Source organism: Microtus pennsylvanicus, chromosome X (genome assembly GCF_037038515.1).
Source record: "Microtus pennsylvanicus isolate mMicPen1 chromosome X, mMicPen1.hap1, whole genome shotgun sequence".
In the NCBI taxonomy this organism is placed as follows: domain Eukaryota; kingdom Metazoa; phylum Chordata; class Mammalia; order Rodentia; family Cricetidae; genus Microtus; species Microtus pennsylvanicus.
Window position 1 is genome coordinate 106,861,660 of NC_134601.1, and position 25,485 is coordinate 106,887,144.

At 37.6% G+C, this 25,485-nt stretch overlaps 1 protein-coding gene across 1 annotated transcript; it reads right to left on the minus strand.

Annotated features, from left to right (window-relative positions):
- Positions 1-22,585: 22,585 nt before the first annotated feature.
- LOC142840482 (melanoma-associated antigen B16-like) lies at positions 22,586-23,776 on the minus strand. Its single transcript, XM_075956977.1, has 2 exons — positions 23,603-23,776; positions 22,586-23,512 (listed from the first exon to the last, which is right to left on the minus strand). Exons 1-2 carry the CDS (start codon positions 23,774-23,776, stop codon positions 22,586-22,588), a joined length of 1,101 nt encoding a protein of 366 aa, XP_075813092.1.
- Between the last annotated feature and the right edge of the window lie 1,709 nt (positions 23,777-25,485).

The following is a 25,485-nucleotide window of genomic DNA, read 5'->3' on the forward strand; positions in this document are numbered from 1 at the left end:
ACCACTCAGGGATATGGTGCACAGACACAGACAAAACACTCATACCCACAAAATAAAAATAAATCTTAGAGCAAAATTTGGACTTGGTGAGCTTTCAAAAGAGGGCCACAAAGTCAGGTGGTTAGGATGAACTGGGATGTGAAGCATTAACTACCTACAAGCCTCAGGTGGTCTGAGATGCTCCACGATCTGATCCAGTATCTCCATGTGTTGAGGACCATTGACTTGACTGATGACATCTGTGGAAGCTTCTGGTAAGATCATATATCAAACTCTCTGGTTGCCACCACTTCCTAACAACATAGGAACTGTCCTGCATATTAACTGACTCCTCTTTCCCCAAAGTCCCCCTTATTGTCCTCTATGACCTTCACCCCACGTGTGCTCAGTTTCCACTTCCTTAGAGACCTGAGTCTCTTCAGTTGTTTGCATTAAAAAGAACAATTCTCCTTCTTTAGATGTTTATGTGTTTCATTTTTTCCCAAGATGCATTGATGAATTAAGATCTAATCGGGTGGGTCTGGGAGGAGTTAAGGGAAGGGGTGAATATTAAAATCCAATGTATGAAATTCTCAAAGAATGAGTAAAATATTTTAAAGATTTTAAAAATAAACATTTTTAAATTATAAAAATGACTTGACTTCTATCCTACTGTGTTCTCAGCCTGTTTGATTGAACTGCATTTAAGAGAACAATTTAATAAGCAATCTTAAATTTGGTTTCACAGGTAATCAACGTTTACAACCTAAGCTGAAACCTTAAGATATGTACTCTTCCATGTTCCTGTCTCAGAGAGAACAATATGTGCGTGTGTGTGTGTGTGTGTGTGTGTGTGTGTGTGTGAGAGAGAGAGAGAGAGAGAGAGAGAGAGAGAGAGAGAGAGAGAGAGAAATTTTGTTGAAAAGCAAACTTACAAAATAACTATCCACAATAAATGCTGAAAGCAGCATACATATATTGCTTGACAAAAGTTTGTTCATTATTTGCGACAGATAGTATCAGTTTCAGTCTCTTATATTATTATGTTTAAGATATTTGTAAAATATTCCTTATTTCTTCCCCAGGTGGTGCATTCTGAGATATTCAGTAAATGTGAAGCAAAAACCCTTTGTTAGGGACACAGAAACATAGACATAGGCAAAGACAAATCATATACAGGGAGGCAAGATTCTGAACTATATAACAGTTTGCAGTCAAGAGGTGATGGAAGACACAGAAAGAAAAATAAAGAATTCAGCTTGCAGTAATGAAAAGTAAAGAATTCAACTTACAGGATTCCATTCTTTCATTCTACTATGTGGAGCCTGGGGAATGAAACTCAGGCCATCAGGATTAGTGGTTAACTAAACTATCTTACCAGCCCTAAAGATATTTTTTTAATAGAAAACGTTATATAAGTCCATCTCAAAATCATTTAAAAGGGACATATAAGGAACGAAAAGGGAAAAAGAAACGAAATATATAACAACCAAATTGAAAAAACATAGGACTTAGAAGATGAACTTGAAGATCAAAAGAAAATCATCTAATAGAGAAAAAATGAACTAAAATCAAACAATCTATTAGAGCCTAAAAGACCTATATAACAACATCACCAAATCTAAATAACAGCACATAGCACAGTCAATTTTACTGAGAACAAGTGATAAAGACTTTAAACCTGCTGTAAGAAAATGGAATATTTCTTACAGAGTTCAAATATTTGAATGGTATTATTTTCTACTCTGGATCCCAAGAATCCAAAAATAGCAAATTTTCATGTACAAAACGTGAAGAATTCTATATGCAATAAAGATCTATTCAGAATGAAAATGTAATAAAGATACAATCTCAGTTGAATAAAAACAGATATATATATATATATATATATATATATATATATATATATATATATATATATCACTAGCAGATTTTCACACACACACAAGTTTTTCAGACATGTAACAGCAAAATGAATCACTGACTATTAAAAATTAATAAGGAATGATAAAGATAAAATAGAGACAAGTATAAAAAACCATACTCCATTGAATTTCTAAATGTATATTTGATACTTGAAACAACAGAACTTTGTATGTCAGGAAGGAAAGTTGATTCAGAGGTTAAGAACATTGGTTGCTCTCACAGAAGACCCAGTGTCTATTCCAGTACCCACATTATGGTTAATAACCATGTAATAGCTCCAGTAACAGGTGTCTAATAACCTCTTCTGACTTCCAGCAACCAGGGGCATACATGGTGTACATACTCATACACATAAGGTAATAAAATATTTTTTAAATAAAATTAACAGTGTCAATTAGTGAAATGGTAGGGATGTCAGAACAAATGTCTATCTATATCAGCAGATATTTTCTCATAAAATATCCATATAATTTTATATATTTATAAACACTAAAGATAAATATCAATGGAATTCTGAAAAATATCTATTTAAACTTCACTTAGAAAGGAAAATAAGTGTAATGATCACAAGAAATAAATTCTAAAGTAGCATATTTTCTTGTAATTCATCATTGAATTTATATATATTGAAGTTATATACATATATCACCTTGAAATCTAAGATAAATGTGGCATTACAAGTCTGCAATCTTTGTCCTAAGGAGGCTTAGCCAATAGAATCACCATAAGTTTAAGACCAATCATATGTATATAAAAAGTCTCACCCTAGCTTCTCTAGCAATATAGTGAGAAATACAGAGAGATCTTTCAAGGAGAAAGAGGAGGATGACAGTGACTACAAAAAGGATGAAGAAGACAAGGAGAACAAGGACAAGAATGAGGACGAGTCAGGTTTCCTCCCATTCCATGGGAAGATATTGGGAAATGTGTGGCTTTTTCCCAACTCCACAGTTCTGCCTCTGAAAGATATATGGGCCAGAGAAAAATAAAATGTTTTGGTTTTCTCCAGTTGAGCACAACATTTTTTTTCTTTGTCAGAAATTCAAGTGGTTGTTGTAGTGTTAAAACCTTAGCACTTCCACAATGTTTATGCTCTTTTTACACTACCATTTGATCATAAATTACAGTGTTAACTATTACTCTTTTTTTTCAAATTCTATATTTTTATCATTGACAATATGTCAGTATGGCCTTTGTGGTGTATGGGAAAACTAATATAAATAACATAATTCATCATAGTTAGTAGTGAAAAATCTTGGCCTTAACCAAAGAGAGCACAATATTATTTCTTATATGTTTAGCCAATCATTTTAACTCTGGTGAATTATTCATAAATCAGACCCACAATATAGCAACTTGTCATTAATATAATAGTTGGCATTTTTAATTTCCAGGTCCTTGTATATCCCTAGATGTTTAATGTCTTCAAGTCATTAAATACATCGTCACACGGTTTCCTAGTTAGGTTTCTTTGTTTTTATTATTTATTTATTTAAAGTCCCCCTCCCTCGTTAGCCAAAAGAGCAATCAGGGTTCCCTGCCCTGTGGAAAATCCAAGGACCACCCACCTACATCCAGGTCTAGTAAGGTGAGCATCCAAACTGCCTAGGCTCCCACAAAGCCAATACGTGCAGTAGGATCAAAAACCCATTGCCATTGTTCTTGGGTTCTCAGTAGTCCTCATTGTCCGCTATGTTCAGCGAGTCTGGTTTTATCCCAGGCTTTTTCAGACCCAGGCCAGCTGGCCTTGTTGAGTTCCCAATAGAACATCCCCATTGTCTCAGTGTGTGGGTGCACCCCTCGCGGTCCTGAGTTCCTTGCTCGTGCTCTCTTTCCTTCTGCTCCTGATTTGGACCTTGAGATTTCAGTCCGGTGCTCCAATGTGGGTCTATGTCTCTGTCTCCTTTCATTGCCTGATGAAGGTTAATATTCAGGTCTCCTTCTTATTTAGATTCTCTAGGATGACTAATTATAGGCTCCATGTCCTTTATTTATGGCTAGAAACCAAATATGAGTGAGTACATCCCATGTTCCTCTTTTTGGGTCTGGCTTACCTCACTCAGGATAGTGTTTTCTATTTCCATCATTTGCATGCAAAATTCGAGAAGTCCTTGTTTTTTACTGCTGAGTAGTACTCTAATATGTATATATTCCTTACTTTCTTCATCCATTCTTGCATTGAATGACATCTAGGTTGTTTCCAGGTTCTGGCTATTACAAACAATGCTGCTATGAACATAGTAGAGCATATACTTTTGTTGTATAATAAGGCCTCTCTTGGGTATATTCCCAAGAGTGGTATTGCTGTGTCCAGGGGTAAGTTGATCCCGAATTTCCTGAGAAACCGCCACACTGATTTCCAAAGTGGTTGCACAAGTTTGCATTCCCACCAGCAATGGATGAGTGTACCCCTTCCTCCACAACCTCTCCAGCAAAGGCTATCATTGGTGTTTTTGATTTTAGCCATTCTGACAGGTATAAGATGGTATCTTAATGTTATCTTGATTTGCATTTCCCTGATCGCTAAGGAAGTTGAGCATGACCTTAAGTGTTTTTTGGCCATTTGAACTTCCCAAAGAAAACCATATAGGCATCCTCCTGAATATTAACCTTCATCGGGCGATGAAAGGAGACAGAGACAGAGATCCTAGTTAGGTTTCTACTTCTGTGAAAAGACAACACTGTTAAGAGGAACTTGTGGGGGAAAGCCTTTATTTCGCCTTGCAACTCTCAAATCAGAGCAAGAACTCTGGCAAAAGTACATATGTTAATAGAATAATCTCACACCAAGGAAGAGTGTTGTTTACTGGATTGTTCCTCATAGATTTTTCAGCCTACTTTTTCTAACAGTGTTGTGCGCAGATTACGACCTCCAGAGTGAGACCCCCAGAGAGGCCCAGACTGTAATAAGCAAGGTTTAATGAACATAATACAAACATGTTCGGAACCCCTGTCTCCAAGCACTACTTTACAGCGAGGTAGAGAGGGGACTTAAGAGTTCCTTTGTGGTGTTAGCTTATTTTAAAGGCAAGAATCACAAGCCGCCTTTCTGGGCGGTGCGGGGCGGGATCTGGCAGAGTTGAAAGGTGTCTGTTTCTTTCTATCCTTCTTTGTTATGAAGCAAGGCCAAGCCATTCCTGAGTCAGGCCGTCCTTATCACCAAATGGTCCAGTCCTGACTGTATGCATTGTATTCTCCAGAGTAGGGGGGGGTGCTATCCTTCCTGGGAGCATGAAGCTGGCCTGGTGTTTCTAATTTTAAAACATTCTGTTAGGAAATTTCTTCTCCTCCCTTAATAATAAAGGGGGTGGCCTTGCTCACTAACAAAGAAGGATGGATAGAAGCAAAGGATTTGCTGTTTTCTTTGATCAGTCCTTTGCTTTGAGACTGAAGGAGTATGTGATCAAACCAGACTCTCTGAATGTGGCTGCCAATGGGGGCCGACTCAGAAGACATCGATAATAGCACTGGAACCGGTTTCTACAGAATGTGCTGGCTTTTTGGTACTCTAGTCTATTTGGATGCACACCTTCCTAGGCCTGGATGTAGGGGGGAGGGTCTTGGACTTCACACAGGGCAGGGTGCCCTGCCCTTTTTTACGATTGGAGGGGGAGGGAGGCAGGAGTATGAGTCGGGGAGCAGGAGGGGAATAGGAGGAAGGGAGGAAGTTGAAATTTTCAAATGGAAAAATAAAAAAAAGGAAGACTTTGCACCCATGCCAGACCACCCCTCCCCCAACTGTCCAGATGGGCTGCTTGTGATTCTTGCCTTTAAAATAAGCTAACCCCACAATGGAACTCTTAACTCCTCTCTCTACCTCACTGTAACCGGTGTTTGGAGAGAGGGATTCCGAACATGTTTGTATTATGTTCATTAAACTTTGCTTATTACAGTCTGGGCCTCTCTGAGGTTCTCACTCTGGGGGTCATAATCTGAGCACAACAATAGCACCCAGGACATCCAGCCCAGGAGTGATTCCATCCACAGTAAAACATTCCCTACCCCATCAGTAATTAAATTAAGCTAATATATATAGCCAAGCATGGTGGTTCATGCTTTTAACTCAGGTGGCAGAGGCAGGCAGAACTCTATGAGTTGGAGGCCAGCCTGTTCTACAGAGAGCCAGAATAGTCAGGGCTATAAGAGAGAAACTGTCTCCAAAACAAAAACAGTAACAACAAGAGCAGCAACAACAAAAAGATAATGCATCTGAGACTTGTCTTACTGACCTGCCTGATGGAGGTATTTACTCAGCTGAAATTCCCTTTTCCCATATGTCCCTACCTTAGGTCCTTTTGTCAAAAAATAATCAGCATAGTTATGATGTGATAATAGTGTTGAGGATGAAAATGATCGTGATGGTGCTGTCCACTGAGAAGATGACTGTGAGATTAAAACTAAATAATTCAGGGAAAGTGCATGTAATATTTTCTGATGTCCAGAACAATATGAGTATTATTCAATTAATTATTGTTATTATTTGAATAGTTTTCACAAAAATAAAATCTTCAAGTAAAAAAAAAAAAACAGCTCAGGAAACTAAAGAAAGCATGAGGCATAGAGTATGAGCACTTTTGTTTGAGTCGGTTTTCTAATATGACTTGGGAACAATAATAACTGCAGTTTAGTACCTGGAACTTGAAGTCAGAGTGACTCAAAATCATATTCTTCTGCCTTTGGCATTTATGAGCTATCTGACTTTAGGGGAAATTGCTGAAGCTCTCCAAGCCCTTTCCTTTATTTGTAATAGGGAATAATAGTAGTGACTGTATCTTCAAGTAGTTTCAAGGATGCAAAGACATATTGTGCAGACTTTAAATTAAGTGACAGATCAGCAATGCTATTTTCTTTTATAGCTATTATGTGACTGCTATAAAAGCTGTCTTTTATTCTTAGAATACATTCTAAGTCATGATCACTACCATATTCTTGGGAGATTTTTCATTTTTTTATCATTGGAAAAAATATTTCCTTTGACTTTATGTTACTCTTTGAGCTATGTTAATGAAATATTTCTGAATTACCCATTTTTGTCCTTTCTTTCTTCATTAACATTCATTATTTCATGTTAAAAATCTATTCTGAATAGTATCTTCTACCATCAGCCAAACTGCATAAAAGTTTGATCTAAATTATGAAAGCTTTCATCTTTTTTTTCTAGTTTCAAATACTATTGATCTCATAAAAGAAGATGGTAGGCTAGACAAAGTTGTGAGAATCAAAATTTTTAAATAGGTAAAGTTGACTGATATCAGGTTGTAAACATGCGACTCAATCCATTCTCAGCCAACTCAGATTCTGTTCCCAAAGTATCCTTAAGTAACACAGCATGTGTGTATTACAAGCTCTTAATGGAAAAGTGGTAAGCAGTTAATTATGGTTGGTTTTAATGTCAACTTGATATAAATTAGAATAATTTGGCCGTCTCAATTGATGTGGGAAGAACCAGCCCAATTGTGGGTGTTACCTTCAGGTAGCAGTCCCAATAAAAAGAGTATTTCAGAAGCCATGTCATCTCGGCTTTTGCTCTTTTGGCCTTCCTTCTTGCCTCTAGATTAATTTACCCTGCTACTGCTCTTTTTCTTCTATACTGGTATTAGAGGCAGCATTTCTGGCTTTTAGCATGGACTAGGCACAAGCCCTCCTCCAGAAATCTTCCAGGTCTGCAGAGCCAGGTTAGGACTACTGAGGCACTCAGTTTTGTGGACTGAGTAACTACCAGTTTGTCAAGTTGCCCACAAATCAGAGGTAGCTATTGTGATACTGCTCTATCTGCTGAGTCACCCAGCTTCAAGGACTGAGTAACTACAGGGTTTTCAGCTCTCAGGTGTCATTCTCATTTTGTTACTATTTAGAAGCTCTCTTAATATATTCATACCATTGGTTCTCTTCCTTTAGAGAACCCTGACTTACACAAGTCTTTTCACATTTTCCTGGACCATGGTTTCCAAAGCAATGATCTTAAATATGTCAAAAGGTTAACTTAGTGTATTTGTTGACCACTCACTTTTCACAGTACAGAATACCAGGCATGTAATAGTTAACATTTTCAAATGAGAGTATGTGTTATGTTTGTATTAATGTTGATGAAAATGATTTGGAGGTACCAGCAGAAGATTAAAAGGAAGCTGAAATTTAGTATCAGCTCTACAAATCAGCACTGAGAGCTCAGAAAGTGACTTTCTTTCATGTATCTAATATAATTTTCATTTTGTTGACTATATTATATAGATTTCAAAAATATATAAAATATGGTCTTTATATTTTAGAGGCTATTTATTAACTAGATAAAAAGAAATAAAACCATTACTATATGTAGTACTTAATAATAAAAGCAGCAATAATGTTGACAACAGATGTCAGTTAATAAGGGATGATCGACTGACAAAGAAGTTCAAACAAGACAGGATGTGGAAGAAGGGAAGCAAGTTAATAAAACTTGTTACTTGGTTTTAAAAGTTTAGTCATTATAGACAACTTTCCAATGGTCTAGGTGGTATTGAAAACTAGGAAGTGAGAAATGTGAAATAAGTGAAATTAAGGTTTTCTGAGTCACTGATTTTTGTTGACACTAGGGAGCCTCTTCACTGAACAAGAGACTTGAAATGTCTGTAGTATATTTTTGTAAAATTAGTGTGGAAGGGACGTGTTAGAGAAATAAATCACCAGAGAAGAATGTTACAAAGTGGTTATATTAAACTATGTTAGTTACTATGGTGATTACACAGCAAGAACAAATTCTAGAAACAGGAAATCTGTGCCTTCCTTGTTAATCTCAGTAAACTGTCATCCTGGCCTTAATTTGTCAATCACTTGTACCTCATGTTAGAATTTTGAGTGTAGATTCTTATGATTTGGGTTACGAAAACCACAATGATCATTTTCACTAGGATATAATTTCATATGTAATTATTTTATTTTTGTATGTATTATTGTCTTGCTTGATTGCATGTTATCACTTCTGTTCAGGGTGCTGTTGAGGCTACTAATGTAGTGGGAACTACAGGGGTAGTGAGCTGCTAAAGTCTGACCCATGTTCTCTGCAAGAGCAATAAACCCTCATAACTGCTGCGCTACAGCTCTTCAACATTTCGTCTAGTGTACTTTAAAGCATGGAAACCAGAGATATTTTGTACACTGTCATGGTAAAAAAAAAATAAGCATATATATAATGACTTAGAAAATGGTTTGTGTACTTTCACCTGTCTTCTTATAATTGAGAAATGTAAGTCTATATTTAACTTCAAATCGCTTCTAATTCCATCTGATGGATCTCAGTCTTGTTATTTGGCTTAACTTATAGAATTTTCAGTGCCCCTCCATGAGTAGTATTGATCAATTACTCCTCTCTTCTGCCATTTTGATCTTCTATCATCTGGCTGTGATTTGAGCTTTTATCCTAACCATGGTTGCCAGGACTCAGTGCTCAGTTCCATCTCATTTACCCACTACAGTCAAACCTTATCTTCAGCATTACAGAATGTGGAGGTTCCAAAGTTTATCCTCACTTTCTTGGACTCTTCTTGCTGCTTAAGGAGAAAGACTGCTTATGGCTCAGTTTTTCTTCTTTGGATGTGTGTATTGGGGGGGGGGTGTGGGTGTTTTTCTTTTCTAGGAGACTTAGTGAGGAATTTTGTTTTGTTCTTATTTTTCCTACCAATTTGGGGTGGCTTCAATGAACTGCCACAGGTACCAAAAGCATGAGGCTGGATGATCTATGATCCCACACTGAGCTTTATTGTCATTTCTAACTCCTTCCAGGTTCTGGCTATTACAAACAATGCTGCTATGAACATAGTTGAGCATATACTTTTGTTGTATGATAAGGCCTCTCTTGGGTATATTCCCAAGAGTGGTATTGCTGGATCCAGGGGTTGGTTGATCCCGAATTTCCTGAGAAACCGAAACACTGCTTTCTAGAGTGGTTGCACAAGTTTGCATTCCCACCAGCAATGGGTGAGTGTCCCCCTTTCTCCACAACCTCTCCAGCAAAGGCTATCATTGGTGTTTTTTATTTTAGCCATTCTGACATGTGTAAGATGGTATCTTAAAGTTGTCTTGATTTGCATTTCCCTGATCGCTAGGGAAGTTGAGCATGACCTTAAGTGTCTTTTGGCCATTTGAAGTTCTTCTGTTGAGAATTCTCTGTTCAGCTCAGTGCCCCATTTTATAATTGGATTGATTAGCCTTTTACGGTCTAGTTTCTTGATTTCTCTATATATTTTGGAGACCAGACCTTTGTCAGTTGCGGGGTTGGTGAAAATCTTCTCCCAGTAAGTGGGTTGCCTTTTTGTCTTAGTGACAGTGTCCTTTGCTTTACAGAAGATTCTCAGCCTCAGGAGGTCCCATTTATTCAATGATGCCCGTAGTGTCTGTGCTGCTGGGGTTATACGTAGGAAGTGGTCTCCTGTGCCCATGTGCTGTAGAGTACTTCCCACTTCCTCTTCTATCAGGTTCAGTGTGTTCGGACTGATATTGAGGTCTTTAATCCATTTGGACTTGAGTTTTGTGCATGGTGATAGATATGGATCTATTTTCATTCTTTTACAGATTGACATTTAGTTTTGCCAGCACAATTTGTTGAAAATGCTGTCTTTTTTCCATTGTATACTTTTACCTCCTTTATCGAAAATCAGGTGCTCAAAGGTTTGTGGGTTAAAGTCAGGGTCTTCTATTTGATTCCATTGGTCGACTTCTCTGTTTTTATGCCAATACCAGGCTGTTTTCAATACTGTAGCTTAATAGCCAGAACCTGGAAACAACCTAGATGCCCTTCAATGGAAGAATGGATGAAGAAAGTATGGAATATATACATATTAGAGTATTACTCAGCAGTAAAAAACAAGGACTTCTTGAATTTTGCATACAAATGGATGGAAATAGAAAACACTACCCTGAGTGAGGTAAGCCAGACCCAAAAAGAGGAACATGGGATGTACTCACTCATATTTGGTTTCTAGCCATAAATACAGGACATTGGGCTTATAATGTATGTTCCTAGAGAAGGTAAGTAAGAAGGTGAACCCAAAGACAAACACATAGGCATCCTCATGAATATTAACCTTCATCAGGCGATGAAAGGAGAGACAGAGACAGAGGAGCATGGGACAGAAATCTCAAGGTCCAAATCAGGAGCAGAAGGAGACGGAGCACGAGCAAGGAACTCAGGACCATGAGGGGCACACTCACACACTGAGACAATGGGGATGTTCTATCGGGAACTGACCAAGGCCAGCTGGCCTGGGTCTGAAAAAGCATGGGATAAATCCGGACTAGCTAAACATTGAGGACAATGAGGAATACTGAGAACTCAAGAACAATCGCAGTGGGTTTTTGATCCTATTGCATGTACTGGCTTTGGGGGAGCCTAGGCAGTTTGGATGCTCACCTTAGGAGACCTGGATAGAGGTGGGTGGTCCTTGGGCTTCCCACAGGTCAGGGAACCCTGATTGCTCTTCGAGCAGATGAGGGACGGTGACTTGATCGGGGGAGGGGGAGGGAAATGGGAGGCGGTTGCGGGGAGGAGGCAGAAATCCTTAATAAATAAATAAATTAAAAAAAATAACTCCTTCCAATTCTGAGCCATTCTTGAATCTGATTTGTATGGCAAGACTCTCATTCTTCCTGGATTGCTCTCAGAAGTTTCTTAGATTTCATGTAAACATTCTCAATGTTAAGCAAGCTTGATACCACCCACTGTGCACATACCTCAGAAAATTCTCAATCTTGGGTCGCCTGCTACATAAAGATACAAATTTTTTCTTATGAAGACTGAATGAGAGTTAGGGTATTGAGTGCTAGCTTCTTTAAGTAAAGAACAGAGCAAAGGAAGAGCAGGAAAGAGCTAAAATGAAACACCTGGAAAGGTGTTTTTCTTTTTTTTTATGTTTTTTTTAAATTTTTTGTAGTAATAGGGGCGCGGCGGCGGGGCTGCGTCCCCAACACCCCAGCCGCCTGCCCGGCTAGCTTATGCCCCGAAATAATTACACGGACACTGTATTCTTTTAATCACTGCTTGGCCAATTAGCTCTAGCCCTTACTGGCTAATTCTGATATCCCGATCAACCCATTTCTAATAAACTGTAGCACCAGTCTTACCGGGAAGATTCTAGCCTAAGTCCATCCTGGGCCGGAGCTTCATGCGTGCATCTTCCCTGGAGCGGGGAGCATGGCCTCCCTCTGAGGCGTCTGCTCCCGAAAAGAGAGCTGTCGAGTCTGACCTGACTTCCTCTTCCTCCCAGAGTTTTGTTCTGTTTACTCCTCCCACCTATCTCCTAACCAATGAGAGCCAAGCAGTTTCTTTTAATTTAACCAGTGACCTTCCTCCATCAATTTTTTATGGAGAAAAAGAGAAAAAAAAGTTTCCACTTCCTCCCAGCCTGTAATTTCCCTCCACCTCCTCCCAACCTTCCCCTCCCCCCACTCCTCTCCCCCTCCCTCTCCTGTCCAAAGAGCAGTGAGGGTTCCCTGACCTGTGGAAAGTCCAAGGTCCTCCACACTCTGTCCATGTCTAGGAAGGTGAACATCCAAACTGGCTAGGCTCCCACAAAGCCAGAATATGAAGTATGATCAAAACCCCGTGCCATTGTCCTTGTCTTCTCAGCAGCCCTCATTGTACGCCATGTTCAAAGAGTCCGGTTTTATCCCATGCTTTTTCAGTCACAGTCCAGCTGGCCTTGGTGAGCTCCCAATAGATCAGCACCACTGTCTCAGTGAGTGGGTGCACCCCTCATGGTCCTGACTTCCTTGCTCATGTTCTCCCTCCTTCTGCTCCTCATTGGGACCTTGGGAGCTAAGTCCGGTGTTCTAGTTTGGGTCTCTGTCTCTATCTCCATCCATCACCAGATGAAGGTTCTATGGTGATATGCAAGATATTCGTCAGTATTGCTATTGGATAGGGTAATTTCAGGTTCCCTACCCTCAGCTACCCAAGGAACTAACTGGGGACATCGCCTTGGGCTCCTGAGAGCTACTCTAGGTTCAAGTCTCTTGCTAACCCTAAGGTGGCTCCCTTAACTAAGAATAGTGCTTCCGTGCTCACCTATCCAACCTCCCTTTATCCCAATCATCCTTTTTCCCCAAGTTCCCCCCATCCTCCCCTTCTCACTTTTCCCTCCCCATCTCCCCTTACTCCCATCCCACCCCACCCCCAAGATCTCAGTTTTCTCCCCGGCAATTTTGTCTACTTCCCATAGCCAAGAGGATAACTATATGTTTTTCCTTGGGTTCACCTTCTTACTTAGCTTCTTTAGGTTCACCAATTGTAGACTCTGTGACCCTTATTTATGGCTAGAAACCAATTATGAGTGAGTACATCCCATGTTCATCTTTTTGGGTCTGGGTTACCTCACTCAGGATAGTGTTTTCTATTTCCATCCATTTGCATGCAAAATTCGAGAAGTCATTGTTTTTTACCACAGCGTAGTACTCTAATGTGTATATATTCCATAATCAACTTTATATGGAAAAACAAAAAACCCAGGATAGCTAAAACAATCTTATACAATAAAGGATCTTCTGGAGGCATTACCATCCCTGACTTCAAACTCTATTACAGAGCTACAGTGATGAAAACAGTGTGGTACTGGCATAAAAACAGAGAAGTCGACCAATGGAATTGTATAGAAGACCCGAATTTTAACCCACAAACCTATGAACACCTCATGTTCGATAAAGGAGCTAAAAGTATACAATGGAAGAAAGAAAGCATCTTCAACAAATGTTGCTGGCATAACTGGATGTCAACCCGTAGAAGAATGAAAATAGACCCATATCTATCACCATGCACAAAACTCAAGTCCAAATGGATTAAAGACCTCAATATCAGTCAGAACACATTGAACCTGATAGAAGAGAAAGTGGGAAGTACCCTACAACAGATAGGCACAGGAGATCGCTTCCTATGTGTAACCCCAGCAGCACAGACATTAAGGACAAAATTGAATAAATGGGACCTACTAAAACTGAGAAGCTTCTGTAAAGCAAAGGACACTCTCACTAAGACAAAAAGGCATCCTACTGACTGGGAGAAGATCTTCACCAACCCCGCAACAGACAAAGGTCTGATCTCCAAAATATATAGAGAACTCAGGAAACTAGACTTTAAAATGCTAATTAATCCAATTAAAAATGGGGCACTGGACTTAAGAGAGAATTCTCAACAGAAGAACTTCAAATGGCCAAAAGACACTTAAGGTCATGCTCAACCTCCTTAGCGATCAGGGAAATGCAAATCAAAACAACTTTGAGATATCATCTTACACCTGTCAGAATGGCTAAAGTCAAAAACACCAAGGATAGCCTTTGCTGGAGAGGCTGTGGAGGAAGGGGTACCCTCATCCATTGCTGGTGGGAATGCAATCTTGTGCAACCACTTTGGAAAACAGTGTTTCAGTTTCTCAGGAAATTCGGGATCAACCTACCCCTGGACACAGCAATACCACTCCTGGGAATATACCCAAGAGATGTTCTATCATATGACAAAAGCATTTTTTCAACTATGTTCATAGCAGTATTATTTGTAATAGCCAGAACCTGGAAACAACCTAGATGCCCTTCAATGGAAGAATGGATGAAGAAAGTGTGGAATATATACACATTAGAGCCTTTATGTTTTTCTAAAAATGTTTTATTATTATTCTTTATTAGCATTTCTCTATTCATAGTTCATTTGTTCATAAATTCTAATGATTGATTTGAAAGAAAATTGTTCAGAAAATACTTTTGTTAGCACCCAAACAGAAATATGACTGTACATAAATCTCCTGCATTTAAGAATGTGTGAAAATCTCCATACCAAATTGTGAATAATAAGAAAGTAGTGCTAGAGGTCTAGGTGCCAGAAAACATGTGATTGAAGCTTTGGTACTCTGTTGACACTCTAAGAATGAATTAAGGAAATGGAATGACATGTGTAAATATGTTTTATCATTCCTAATTTAGTAGCAAAAGAATTCTTAATTTCAGTTGTTTTAAAATAATGTATATGTGTGAATATCTCAATAGTAATAGAAAATTGAATTGCATTCATCCTCCTAGTTATAATTATATTTGATCTTTCAAAACAAGTTCAGGGTAATAGTCATTAAAACACATTGTATGCTTACCAGTTTTTGAGACATCTGGTTCACTGAGGGAAATTTGGTCACCTTATAAATGATTTTTATCTCACAAGTAATTACAAGTGGGTTTGAGGCCATAAACACATCAAGAGTACTGTATAGACAAAACTTTTTAGAAGAAGCTTATGAATATTCAGTAGCTGAATGAAGAGGTGCATAAAATTTGATGGTGAAATTGGTAGATTAGCTAGTAGCTAGCTACGAACATTCTATCAGTTACACACATTTCTTTGGCATCAGTCCTTATTTTCTAATGATATTGATGTTAGAGATTGAATATGCCACTCTTAATTCATCATGACAAATGAATTTTAATTTTTTTTTTTTTGGTTTTTCGAGACAGGGTTTCTCTGTGTTTAACCCTTGTCCATATCTGTGAATTGTGCAATTTATCATTGTGGTTAAAAATACTGTTTTCTTGTGTTATCCTTTGCAAATTGGAGACCAAATAGATGAGTTTCTGTGCTAGTGGGTTTTGTTTGTGTGTGTGTGTGTGTGTGTGTGTGTGTGTGTGTGTGTGTGTGTGTGTGTGTGTGTGCAGGACCCTTCCAGCTGAATTATACAGCTGGTAAATACGAAATCAACTAACGCTTTAATTGAAAATTTATGAGGGGCATTTTAAATCAATGTAGCATTTTGTTCCTTAGAGAGCAGAGATGAACATCAGGTAAGTAAATTCAACAATATTTCTAGAGAGTGTAATGCATAAAGTATTTTGTAACATAATGGAAACTAGTTGTGTGATGATTTAACTTTATAATTCAAATTGTGCAGAAGCTTTGGTCATTTAGTAGACTAACATCTTTAAATAACCAAATCAAGGAATAAAATGGCTTGTAAAGAAAAAAATCTGTATTTTCTATGATGTGAGAAAAGGAATTTTCATGGAGATTTTCCTAATTTGGACAAAAAAAATCTTTCTTCAGTCAATTTTAATCTGATAGCTTTGATTTTTCAGATAATACTTGAGAGATTCGAAATCTAGAAGCATATCTAGCAGATTTACAGCTCTACCACTCCTAGGCATATTCTCAAAAAACTTTATGAGTTATTACAGTGATGTTTGATCATCCATTTTCATTGATCCTCTATTCACAATAGTCGGGAAAGGGATAACAGCTTAGATTTCCATCAACTGATAAACAAATAATGAAAATGTGGTACATTTAACCAAATGAATATTATTTGACCATAAATAAAATCAAATTTGCCACTAATTGAGTGGAACTGGCTTTAATCATGATTAGTGAGGTAACTTGGACTTAGAAAATCAAATGCTACATGTTCTTTATCATATGTGGACTGTAGGTTTCAAACTATCAATAAGTGTGACTAAATAGGTGTACCATAGAAGTCATGAAATTAGGGAGTGGCCATAAATGTATGGAAGTCTAAGGGAAGGGTAGCAGAATGCATGCAGGTGGTATAAAGTGTGGATGAAAAATGGAGCAATGAAGAATTAAATTGGGTGAATGATAGACTCATGTATGGTAAGTGATAGCTAACATTATAGAAATGTATCTTATATTAAATCATAATGTATTTTATTTATTTTTGAAAAATACTTGCTTTTTGTGAATGCCTATTTGTAAGTATATGCATCATATACATGCCTAGTACAAATGGAGGTTGGAAGATGATGGTATAGGATCCTCTGGAACTGGAGTAACAGGTGGTTTGGGAGATGCTTGATGTGTATGGTAGGAGTTGAAGCTGGGTTCTCTGTGAGAGTAGCAAGTATCTCTCCATTTTCTAAATAATGCTTTTGAAGACACCTGGAATATTTTGATATTTGGTTTCTTAAACTCAAGAATGATGAAGTAATGCATTTTATTTATATTCTTTCAACTGCACCATAAACTTATAAATGCTTTTTCACCTGAAAAATTTTCTTTGGATGCTTATACAAGTTCTTAATGATCATGTATAAACCCTTTTGAAATGAATGCACCTTTTCATTTACTGAAAGTATTTTGTGGGCAATTTGTCAACATAAAAATTACATACTTTTAAAATAAGTCAAATATTATTATCTTTATTATTTTTAAGGTCCATTCATTAAATAGAAACTTAATATTACCAGACTTATACCTAGATAGTTCTTCAAAATCCTATCTGTTGCTCAATGAAAAAGTTTTTCATCACCCTTGAGTCATCCTTTGGTTCATGCTGATAGGCTGGTCTATAATATAAAGCTCAGCAAACCAAATTTCTCACTTTGAACTTTTAGTTATCTTTCTTTGATTGGCTTAAAGATAAATCTGAGAATCAAATCAGGTAATTTAATTTTGTTCTTATCTGAAATTATATCCTATGCTTGTTGTATAACATTATATCCCAATGTCTGTTGTCTAATATCTTTTCTGGAAAATGTTGAGATACCAAAATATTGAGGATACTCTTTGATGGAAGTGTGCTCCCAACTGTTGTCAAATAACACAAAATTAACTGCCTTCTCTATTAGAGTAACTTAAAACCTTGCTGCTTAAGGGAAGAACTGAGAGGTGACTAAAAGACTTTTTTTTTTCTTTTTATGTCTTTCCATTAGATTTACTAACGTCCATGCTCAAAACAGAAATGGACTTAGCTTTCATTTATTCTGGAGAAAAAGAGTGGATGAGAAAGTACAGAATGTCAGAGAGATCACCAGAACAATAGGTATAGTGGCTATCTATGTATTTGTGCCTATAATTTTAGTTAGCTGATATATAAGAAATACTTCAAACCTGCGATTTGACATAATATAACTTATTACTTTGCATTTTATGATGAAATCTCTTGATTTAGCCTAATCTTTACTAACTACTGACTGAAAAATCTCAGTTCCTTCTTTAGTATCTCCACATGTAATATCCATGTCTACTGCTGACCTGAAAAGAAAACATGAGGGTGACACAGTTGCTCTCAACTACTGTAAACATTATTTCTACTTATAGTTTAGTGACAAGAAGTAGTAATGTGATCTTTTATAATTGCAGGCATCTGTCAAGATAGTCAATAGTCTTTTCATGAGTCCAGGAAAAAGAAAAAGAATATAGCTTGGCACGTGCATTCTGTTCTATACATTGTACACAGTAGTGCCAAACACTGCCCAATAATTTGCAATACACACTTTCATTTCTGGTTGGAGTTCCTGAAGTCATTTGTATAGAGATTATTGGATGTAACAGATACTTTTTAATCTTTGGTCACATTTATTTTTCAAAAGGAGTCATTAATCTCTGTATTATAGGCTTCTTATACTTATTCAAATCTGTGGTGTTCTTTTCAAGAGTCACTATAATACATAACTTATAATCCTTTGCTCTCTCCTACCTGACTAAAATGCCTGAAAATTGACAAATGTGTACATATGTACACAGAAAGATCTAGATTAATGGCCCATGAAATGCCTCACCGGGGCAATGTGGTCTTTCCAAACCTGATCCCCTCAGTTCAATCCCACAACTACATGATGGAAGTAGAGAAGTGACTACTGCACACACAATAAATAAGGATATTTAATCTCTTAATATCAATGGACTCAATTTACCTATAAAAAGATATAGGCTAAGAGAATGGATAGGAAAACAGGATCCAGCCTTCTGCTGTATACAAGAAACATACCTCAACCTCAAATACAGATATTACCTCAGAATAAAGCATTGGGAGAAGGTTTTCCAATCAAATGGACCTAAGAAACAAGAGGGTGTAGCTATCCTAATATCTAACAAAATAGATTTTAAACTAAAATCAATCAGAAGAGATGGAGGACACTTTATACTCATCACAGGAACAATCCATCAAGATGTAGTCTCAATCCTGAACATCTATGCCCCTAATAAAATGGCACCCACATATGTAAATGAAACATTACTAAAACTTAAATCATACATCAAACCCCACACACTAATAGTAGGAGACTTCAACACTCCACTTTCGCCAATGGACAGGTCAACCAGACAGAAACATAACAGAGAAACAAGAGAACTAACAGATGTCATAAATCAAATGGACTTAACAGACATCTAAGGAACATTCCAAGCAAACACAAAGGAATATACATTTTTCTTGGCACCTCATGGAACCTTCTCTAAAATTGATCACATACTTGGTAACAAAACAAACCTCCACAGATTAAAAAAAAAAATGGAGTAACCTCGTGTATTATCAGATCACCATGGTTTAAAGTTAGAATTTAACAACAATAATACTCTCAGAAAGCCTACAAACTCATGGAAATTAAACAGTGAACCAATGAACAACCCCTGGGTCAAGAAAGAAATGAAGAAATTAAAGACTTCCTTAAAATCATTAAATATGAAGGCACAATGTATCCAAACCTATGGGACATTATGAAAAGAGTGCTAAGTGCCCACATAAAGAAAATGGAGAAAGCTCACATTAGTGACTTAACAGCACACCGGAAAGTTATAGAATGAAAAGAAGCAGACACACCCAGGACGAGGAGAAGACAGGATATTTAAAAATTGTATTAAAATACAACTTATTAACAAATTAATCAGTTAGCTAACATTATTAAAAGATAAAATATCTACAAGGAATCTGTTTTCCTTCCTAGAACTTGAGAATATACAATAATTAGAAACTTTGTACTTATTTGCTTAATCATTTTGATAGTCTTTTCTCAGCTTTCACTTATATGAGAAATTTTCACTTTTAAGCACCCAAATAAAGGCATTCACTGATATATATGTTATATATTTGTTAAACAAAAAATTCCTATATAATCCTACTGCAAATAGTAGTTTTCAAAATCCTGTCTTTTGTCATTAATCACACAGAGTAATAGATTTCCCATGTATATGATATCTAGCAGTTTATTTGGAAATTATTCTGATAATATACCATATCTGTTTATCAGAACTAAAATGTAATACAAAAGCAACCTTTTGCATGGACAGGGTATTGCTCTCAGGGGACTTCTAAAGTAAGTAATGGAGTTCTCTGGCACACAGAAATGAAACAAAGAAACAAGAAAAAAGAAAACTAAAACTAAAAAACAAGACAAGTTTATTGTAATACACAAAATAGTTGAATCTACAAAAAATTTTCAGCCCCTTCAAGTTAGCTCTCTGAAACAAGGATGCAAAGGACAGAACTAGGGTTTAATGGAGTCCACAGGAAATATGTTAGAGGTGTTTGATAATGCTTTTTCATCTAATTTTAGTACTTCAGATTCAGGGTCCAGTTTATTACAACATGCAATGTGAGAAGCTGCAATGAAAAATGAATCAGAATGCAGAAGACTGGATAGTAGTACAGAAATGGATCCAGAAGAATTAGTACCAGAGGGTCAGCCTCAGCCATTTCACATGCCAAGCTTTGAATATTATACTTTTCATGTGAGAGGAAACCAGCTAAGTTCTGACATGGTTTGAGTTGAAAATGTCACCTACTGTTGTTTTGAGTATTTGTCTCATGACACTCTTTATAAACGTTCTGAAACCATTCAGAAGTAAGACCTGGTGGGCAGAAGTAGAGCCCATATTTAGGGTACAGTATGGCAATGGTACTGGCATGATGCTCAGCCTTCTGGTCAGCCGTAATGTAAACAGTAGCTGCCTTGTGTTCCTTAAACCATGGAGGAAATCCACTAGGCCTTTCTCACTACAGTAGCCAGAAATCTTGCTTCTGTCATAAATATTCTGTCAAACTGTTGAAAAATAGCTAATATAAGAGTTATCATATAAGACTACCTATAAGAGGGCATTGTGAAAGCGTCAGTCAGAGTGCTTGGTATTTAGTTAATTGTAGGTATTACAATAATTGTCCTGACCTGTGACTCTATGAGTCTATCTTAAGTAAATTTTAAAATAATCACATATCCCACAGAACAATGAAGTTCTCTAAGAAATGGAACTTCACCAGGAACTTCGGAGGCAGAGACAGACAGTTCTCTGTGAGCTCAAGGCCAGCCTAGTCTACAAAGTGAGTTCCAGGACAGTCAGATCCCTTACACAGAGAAACCCTGCCTCCAAGAAAAGGAAAAAAGAAACAAAGACACATACTCCTCCTGCAAAATGAAATAAAATGAAATAAAATAAAAGAGGCTTCATATAAAGTAGACCACTACTTAAGTGAACCCCACTAATTTTCCCCTGGGAGATGTTATTCTTTAAAAATGGGGACGTGTATTTATTTTCTTTTTTCATTTCCATAATTTTAAGTGACGTAAAACGTCCTCCGATTTTGACAAGGACGAACTCCTCAAATTCATCTAAATCATGAATATTTTCACTGCTTATATCTTCATTAAAAAATTTAAGCATGTTACCCGAGCAGTGGTGGCACATGCCTTTACTTCCAGAACTCGGAAAGCAGAGGCAAGCAGGTCTCTGTGACTTCGAGGTCAGCCTGGTCTACAGGAGCTAATTCCAGGGCAGACCCCAAAGCTACAGAGAAACCCTGTCTCGAAAATCCCCAAAAATTAAGCACATGTTAATATATACAATTCAAATTATACTAAAGATAATCTATTTAAAATATCTCCTAAATGAAGTACTTTCTTACATCATCGGCCCTGGGCAACGAATGACAACCTAGTGGCTTCCACATCCCTTACTATTAAGTATAAAAAAATGTCTTTAAGTTTATTTGCAAGTAAAGCCTTAGGTTATGGCCCACATTCAACCATACAGAGGTGGGGTCAGAGATGTACACTTTCTACTTTCTCTATATGAAAATTGTGTATATAACAAAATCATAAAGTAACCAGGAAAGAGCTTTGCATTAAACTTTTGGATGTCAGCTTTGAGGAGCACCACATACAGGTTAGTACACTCTAATTCTCTTCACCTCAAAATTCAACTTAAAATTAGCAATCTGAAGAAGTTTATATTACCACAACCACAATTTTCTCTTTCAGGATATTTATACTTAACAGGGCCATAAGGATCACTTTATGTGTAAACCCTGCATTTCATTTGTCTTCCATGTTTAGAAGATATACTATCATAATCAATGTATTTATAAGGAAAGGAACTACATGCATGCTGTTTAGTGTAGCATCCTAGAAAATTAAAATAGTAATTGGAAAATAATAGATGCTCAAATAAGTTTTGGTAATAAAAGAAACTGTAAATGTGTGGTAATATTTTCTTGAATTTTATTACTCATGGCAACTGTAAAGTAAAGCAACTCCACATATATCATGAAATTGTACTGAGAAATGGAATGTTACAAAGAAAAATTTAGCACAACACTGTTTGAAAGGTCGAAGTTTAGCAATGATTGTTATAGTACTCCATATAGTTATACAGATACATTGGACTACTTCCAAGATAGTTTTATACTACGACAAAGCTCTTAGTATTATATTTGTGAACTGCATAAAGTAGAGATTTTTGAAGCTCAAACAACAATGCTATTAATTGAAACAATATTCAAACAGAAAGGTCAAACAGTGTAAGAAAAAATGTCATGATACACAGACAAAATAGAACTATGCAAACAATATTCTTCCTCCTCTCTATATCAAACTAGGACCTACATTTTTTCCCTCAACTCTAAAAATTCTCTGCAAATTCTACAGCAGTAGTAAGTTATCTCTGATTGTCCTACATACGAGGGAAACTGCAGCCCATGGCACTAGAACTTGCACGAGAACGAGAACTTAGGCCAGCACTGTCTAAAATCAAGGCAAGGGCTCTCTCTTCTTCTTCTAACAGAGCCTCTTGATACTGAGACTGGAAGGAAGCTGGGTGTGTCCCATAAACCTTTGCCACAAACTCTAACACTTTCATCTTACTAGTTTCAGCTCGAGCCCGGGGCCCCCACACATACTCATACCGCACTGGATCACTATCCACTACTGGCTGGTACACCAGGTATTGTTCCTTCACAAACTCATTGGTTATCAGCTGCCTAGTGTCACCAAAGATGAAATTATTCACCCCAGCATAGATTCCCATTGGATTCAATGCTTCCCAAATCTCCTCTTCACTAGCACGGTTGCCTTTCAGGAAGACTACCCCCAGGATGATTATCAGGAGACCAGTCTTAGGAAAACTAAACTCATCACTACGCATCCCATCATAGGTGAGACCTAGTTTGATAAAGAGAGCATAGACGTGGTTGACAGGATCTACTTCCTTCACACCTATGCCAAAAACCATCTCCATGCGTTCAGCAGATCTCATGAGAATTTCATGAAAACGATTTTCATCTTCTCTGACAATGAGTCTCAATATATCAGTCTTGCTCATCATCTCTTTCATCTGATATTTGTACAGCATATAATTCACCAAGAAGTCAACTTTACTATCGACACTCATCACAGGTACATTCAGGGTGGCTGGTTGACATGGTGGATTGACTGGAGAGCCCTGTTCTTGGTTACTAAGATCCCCACCTGAGTTTCTCAAAGAGTCACAGGGACTCTGAAGACCTCCAGAGGTACTAGGTGTCTCATCTGATGGAATATTTTGGTTGCTAGCCATCAGAGAATGGGAGGAGTGACATGGCTCCTCCACATCCCTAGACACCTGTGGATTCTCTAGGACCTGGCTCTCCTCACTAGACATAAACTGAGAGGAGGGAGATGGCTTCTCCACATCCCTGGAGACGGTTGCAACCTGTAGGTCCTGTGTCCCCTCACAGGTCTGGCCCTTCAGACTACTAGCCATAAGATGAGAGGAGGTACAAGGCTCCTCCACATCCCTGCAGACTGCTGCAATCTGGCTGTGGGTCTTCTCACAGGTCTGTCCTTGGTCAGCTGCACATTCTGGATTCTTCTGAAGTTTAGACATGGTGACTACGGTGAATAGAAGCAGATGCGCGTTCACACAGGAAGGCAGCAATCAGGAATCACTGTTTGAAAGAGAAAGGGAGAATGTAAAGTAATCAGCTAGTAAAATCAATTCCAGTCACAGTGAATGGACCTCCAAAAATCATGTGATAAAGGTTTAAGGCAATAACTGGCAGGGGAAAATAAGAGACACACTGGATGCTAGCCAACCCAACATAAAAGTTATCAGGGTCCATAGCACATACATGTTTGGCTCTGTAGTTCCCATTCCTTTTCTAAATAAAAAAAAGTGCAAAATCTCCACAAGTATGATCATCATGGAAGCTAATGGGCTTAAGCCACATTCTCTAATATAACAAAACTACCCCACCCCCAAAGATGGGTATGAAGTCCTACTTGTAGCTGAGAAACTACAAGCATGCTACTACAGGCAAATGATAGCTGCTGTTACTGGAGAATCAGTTTTCTTTAAGGGTACAACATCCAGGTATGTTATCTCATGGAGGGCCACGCACATTCAATACTATATGGCAGCACAAATAGTGCTTAATGGCTTAAAAATTAAAGAGTGCAGAAAGTTGAACATGGAGAGAATGGAGCTGGATCTGGGAGGAACTAAGGGAAGGGGTGAATAAGATCAAAATTTTATGAAATTTTCAAATAACAAAATAAAGCCTGTTCCCTTAAAATAAAAATTATATCTTCTATAAATTTAAGAGTAAAATTGGAAATTCCTCCTTATCTGAAAATTCTCTGGGCCAATGGCAGAAACTAATGGGCACAGAATTTTTGTGTGGTGTGCTGATCCCCTTGGGAGCTTTACTTAGAACCAAGTAGGCTCATCTCTTCTCTTGGGAGCTTACATATATCAGAAGATTACTACTTCCACTCTCAGACCATAGTACATGAAGTGAACTGTTCATTCACTATCCTTATTTGAATTATCTCCAGGAATAGATAGAGTTTCAGGGCAGCTAATTTGTTAGCATTTCTATACTTGACTGTATGTATCACTCACTATTCACTCAGGATAAACACACACATCACAAATCTTGAGATCCCTTCCTTTTCTTGAACTGATATTCCATTAAACTAACTACCTGTATCCCTGTGATCACAACGGAGCAATTGAAAGTCTTTCAATTTATCCATTTTCCCCCTAGAATCTGTCAACTGTGGTGGGACAGAATTCTGTTTACACTACTCGGTTCTTAGGTATACTTTCCTATCTGCCTCACTAATTATCTTTTCTTTAAACAATGTAACAGTCTGGGATTGACACAATTGTCTTAGAACAAAATATTGCCATGTCTTAAATCAGCAGAAAGAGGAATTTACTATATATTACAGCCTGGCAGTATTTCCCAGGGCCTGCACAGGCACACAGGGAAACTATCTAGGACTATGTTAATCCAGATATTCTGAGATACATGATTCCTTGTAGTTCTCTGTTAAGTGTTTTACTTGGAGAACTGATTGGGCTACACTTCCTACATTTTGATTGCTACTGGTTCAATTCCCTACCAGAATCAGTAGTTCGTCTCAACTTACACAATTGCGGGGAACAGTATGAGAAATCTGTCTGTCAAACCCAGCTTACCTCTGTGAAAACAGAAGATACATCTACTGGAGACCTATACACTTAGAAGGGTAGATCCCTCAGCTTTCTTTGGTAGGATTTGGAAACTTTTATGCTACTTTATGAGATAG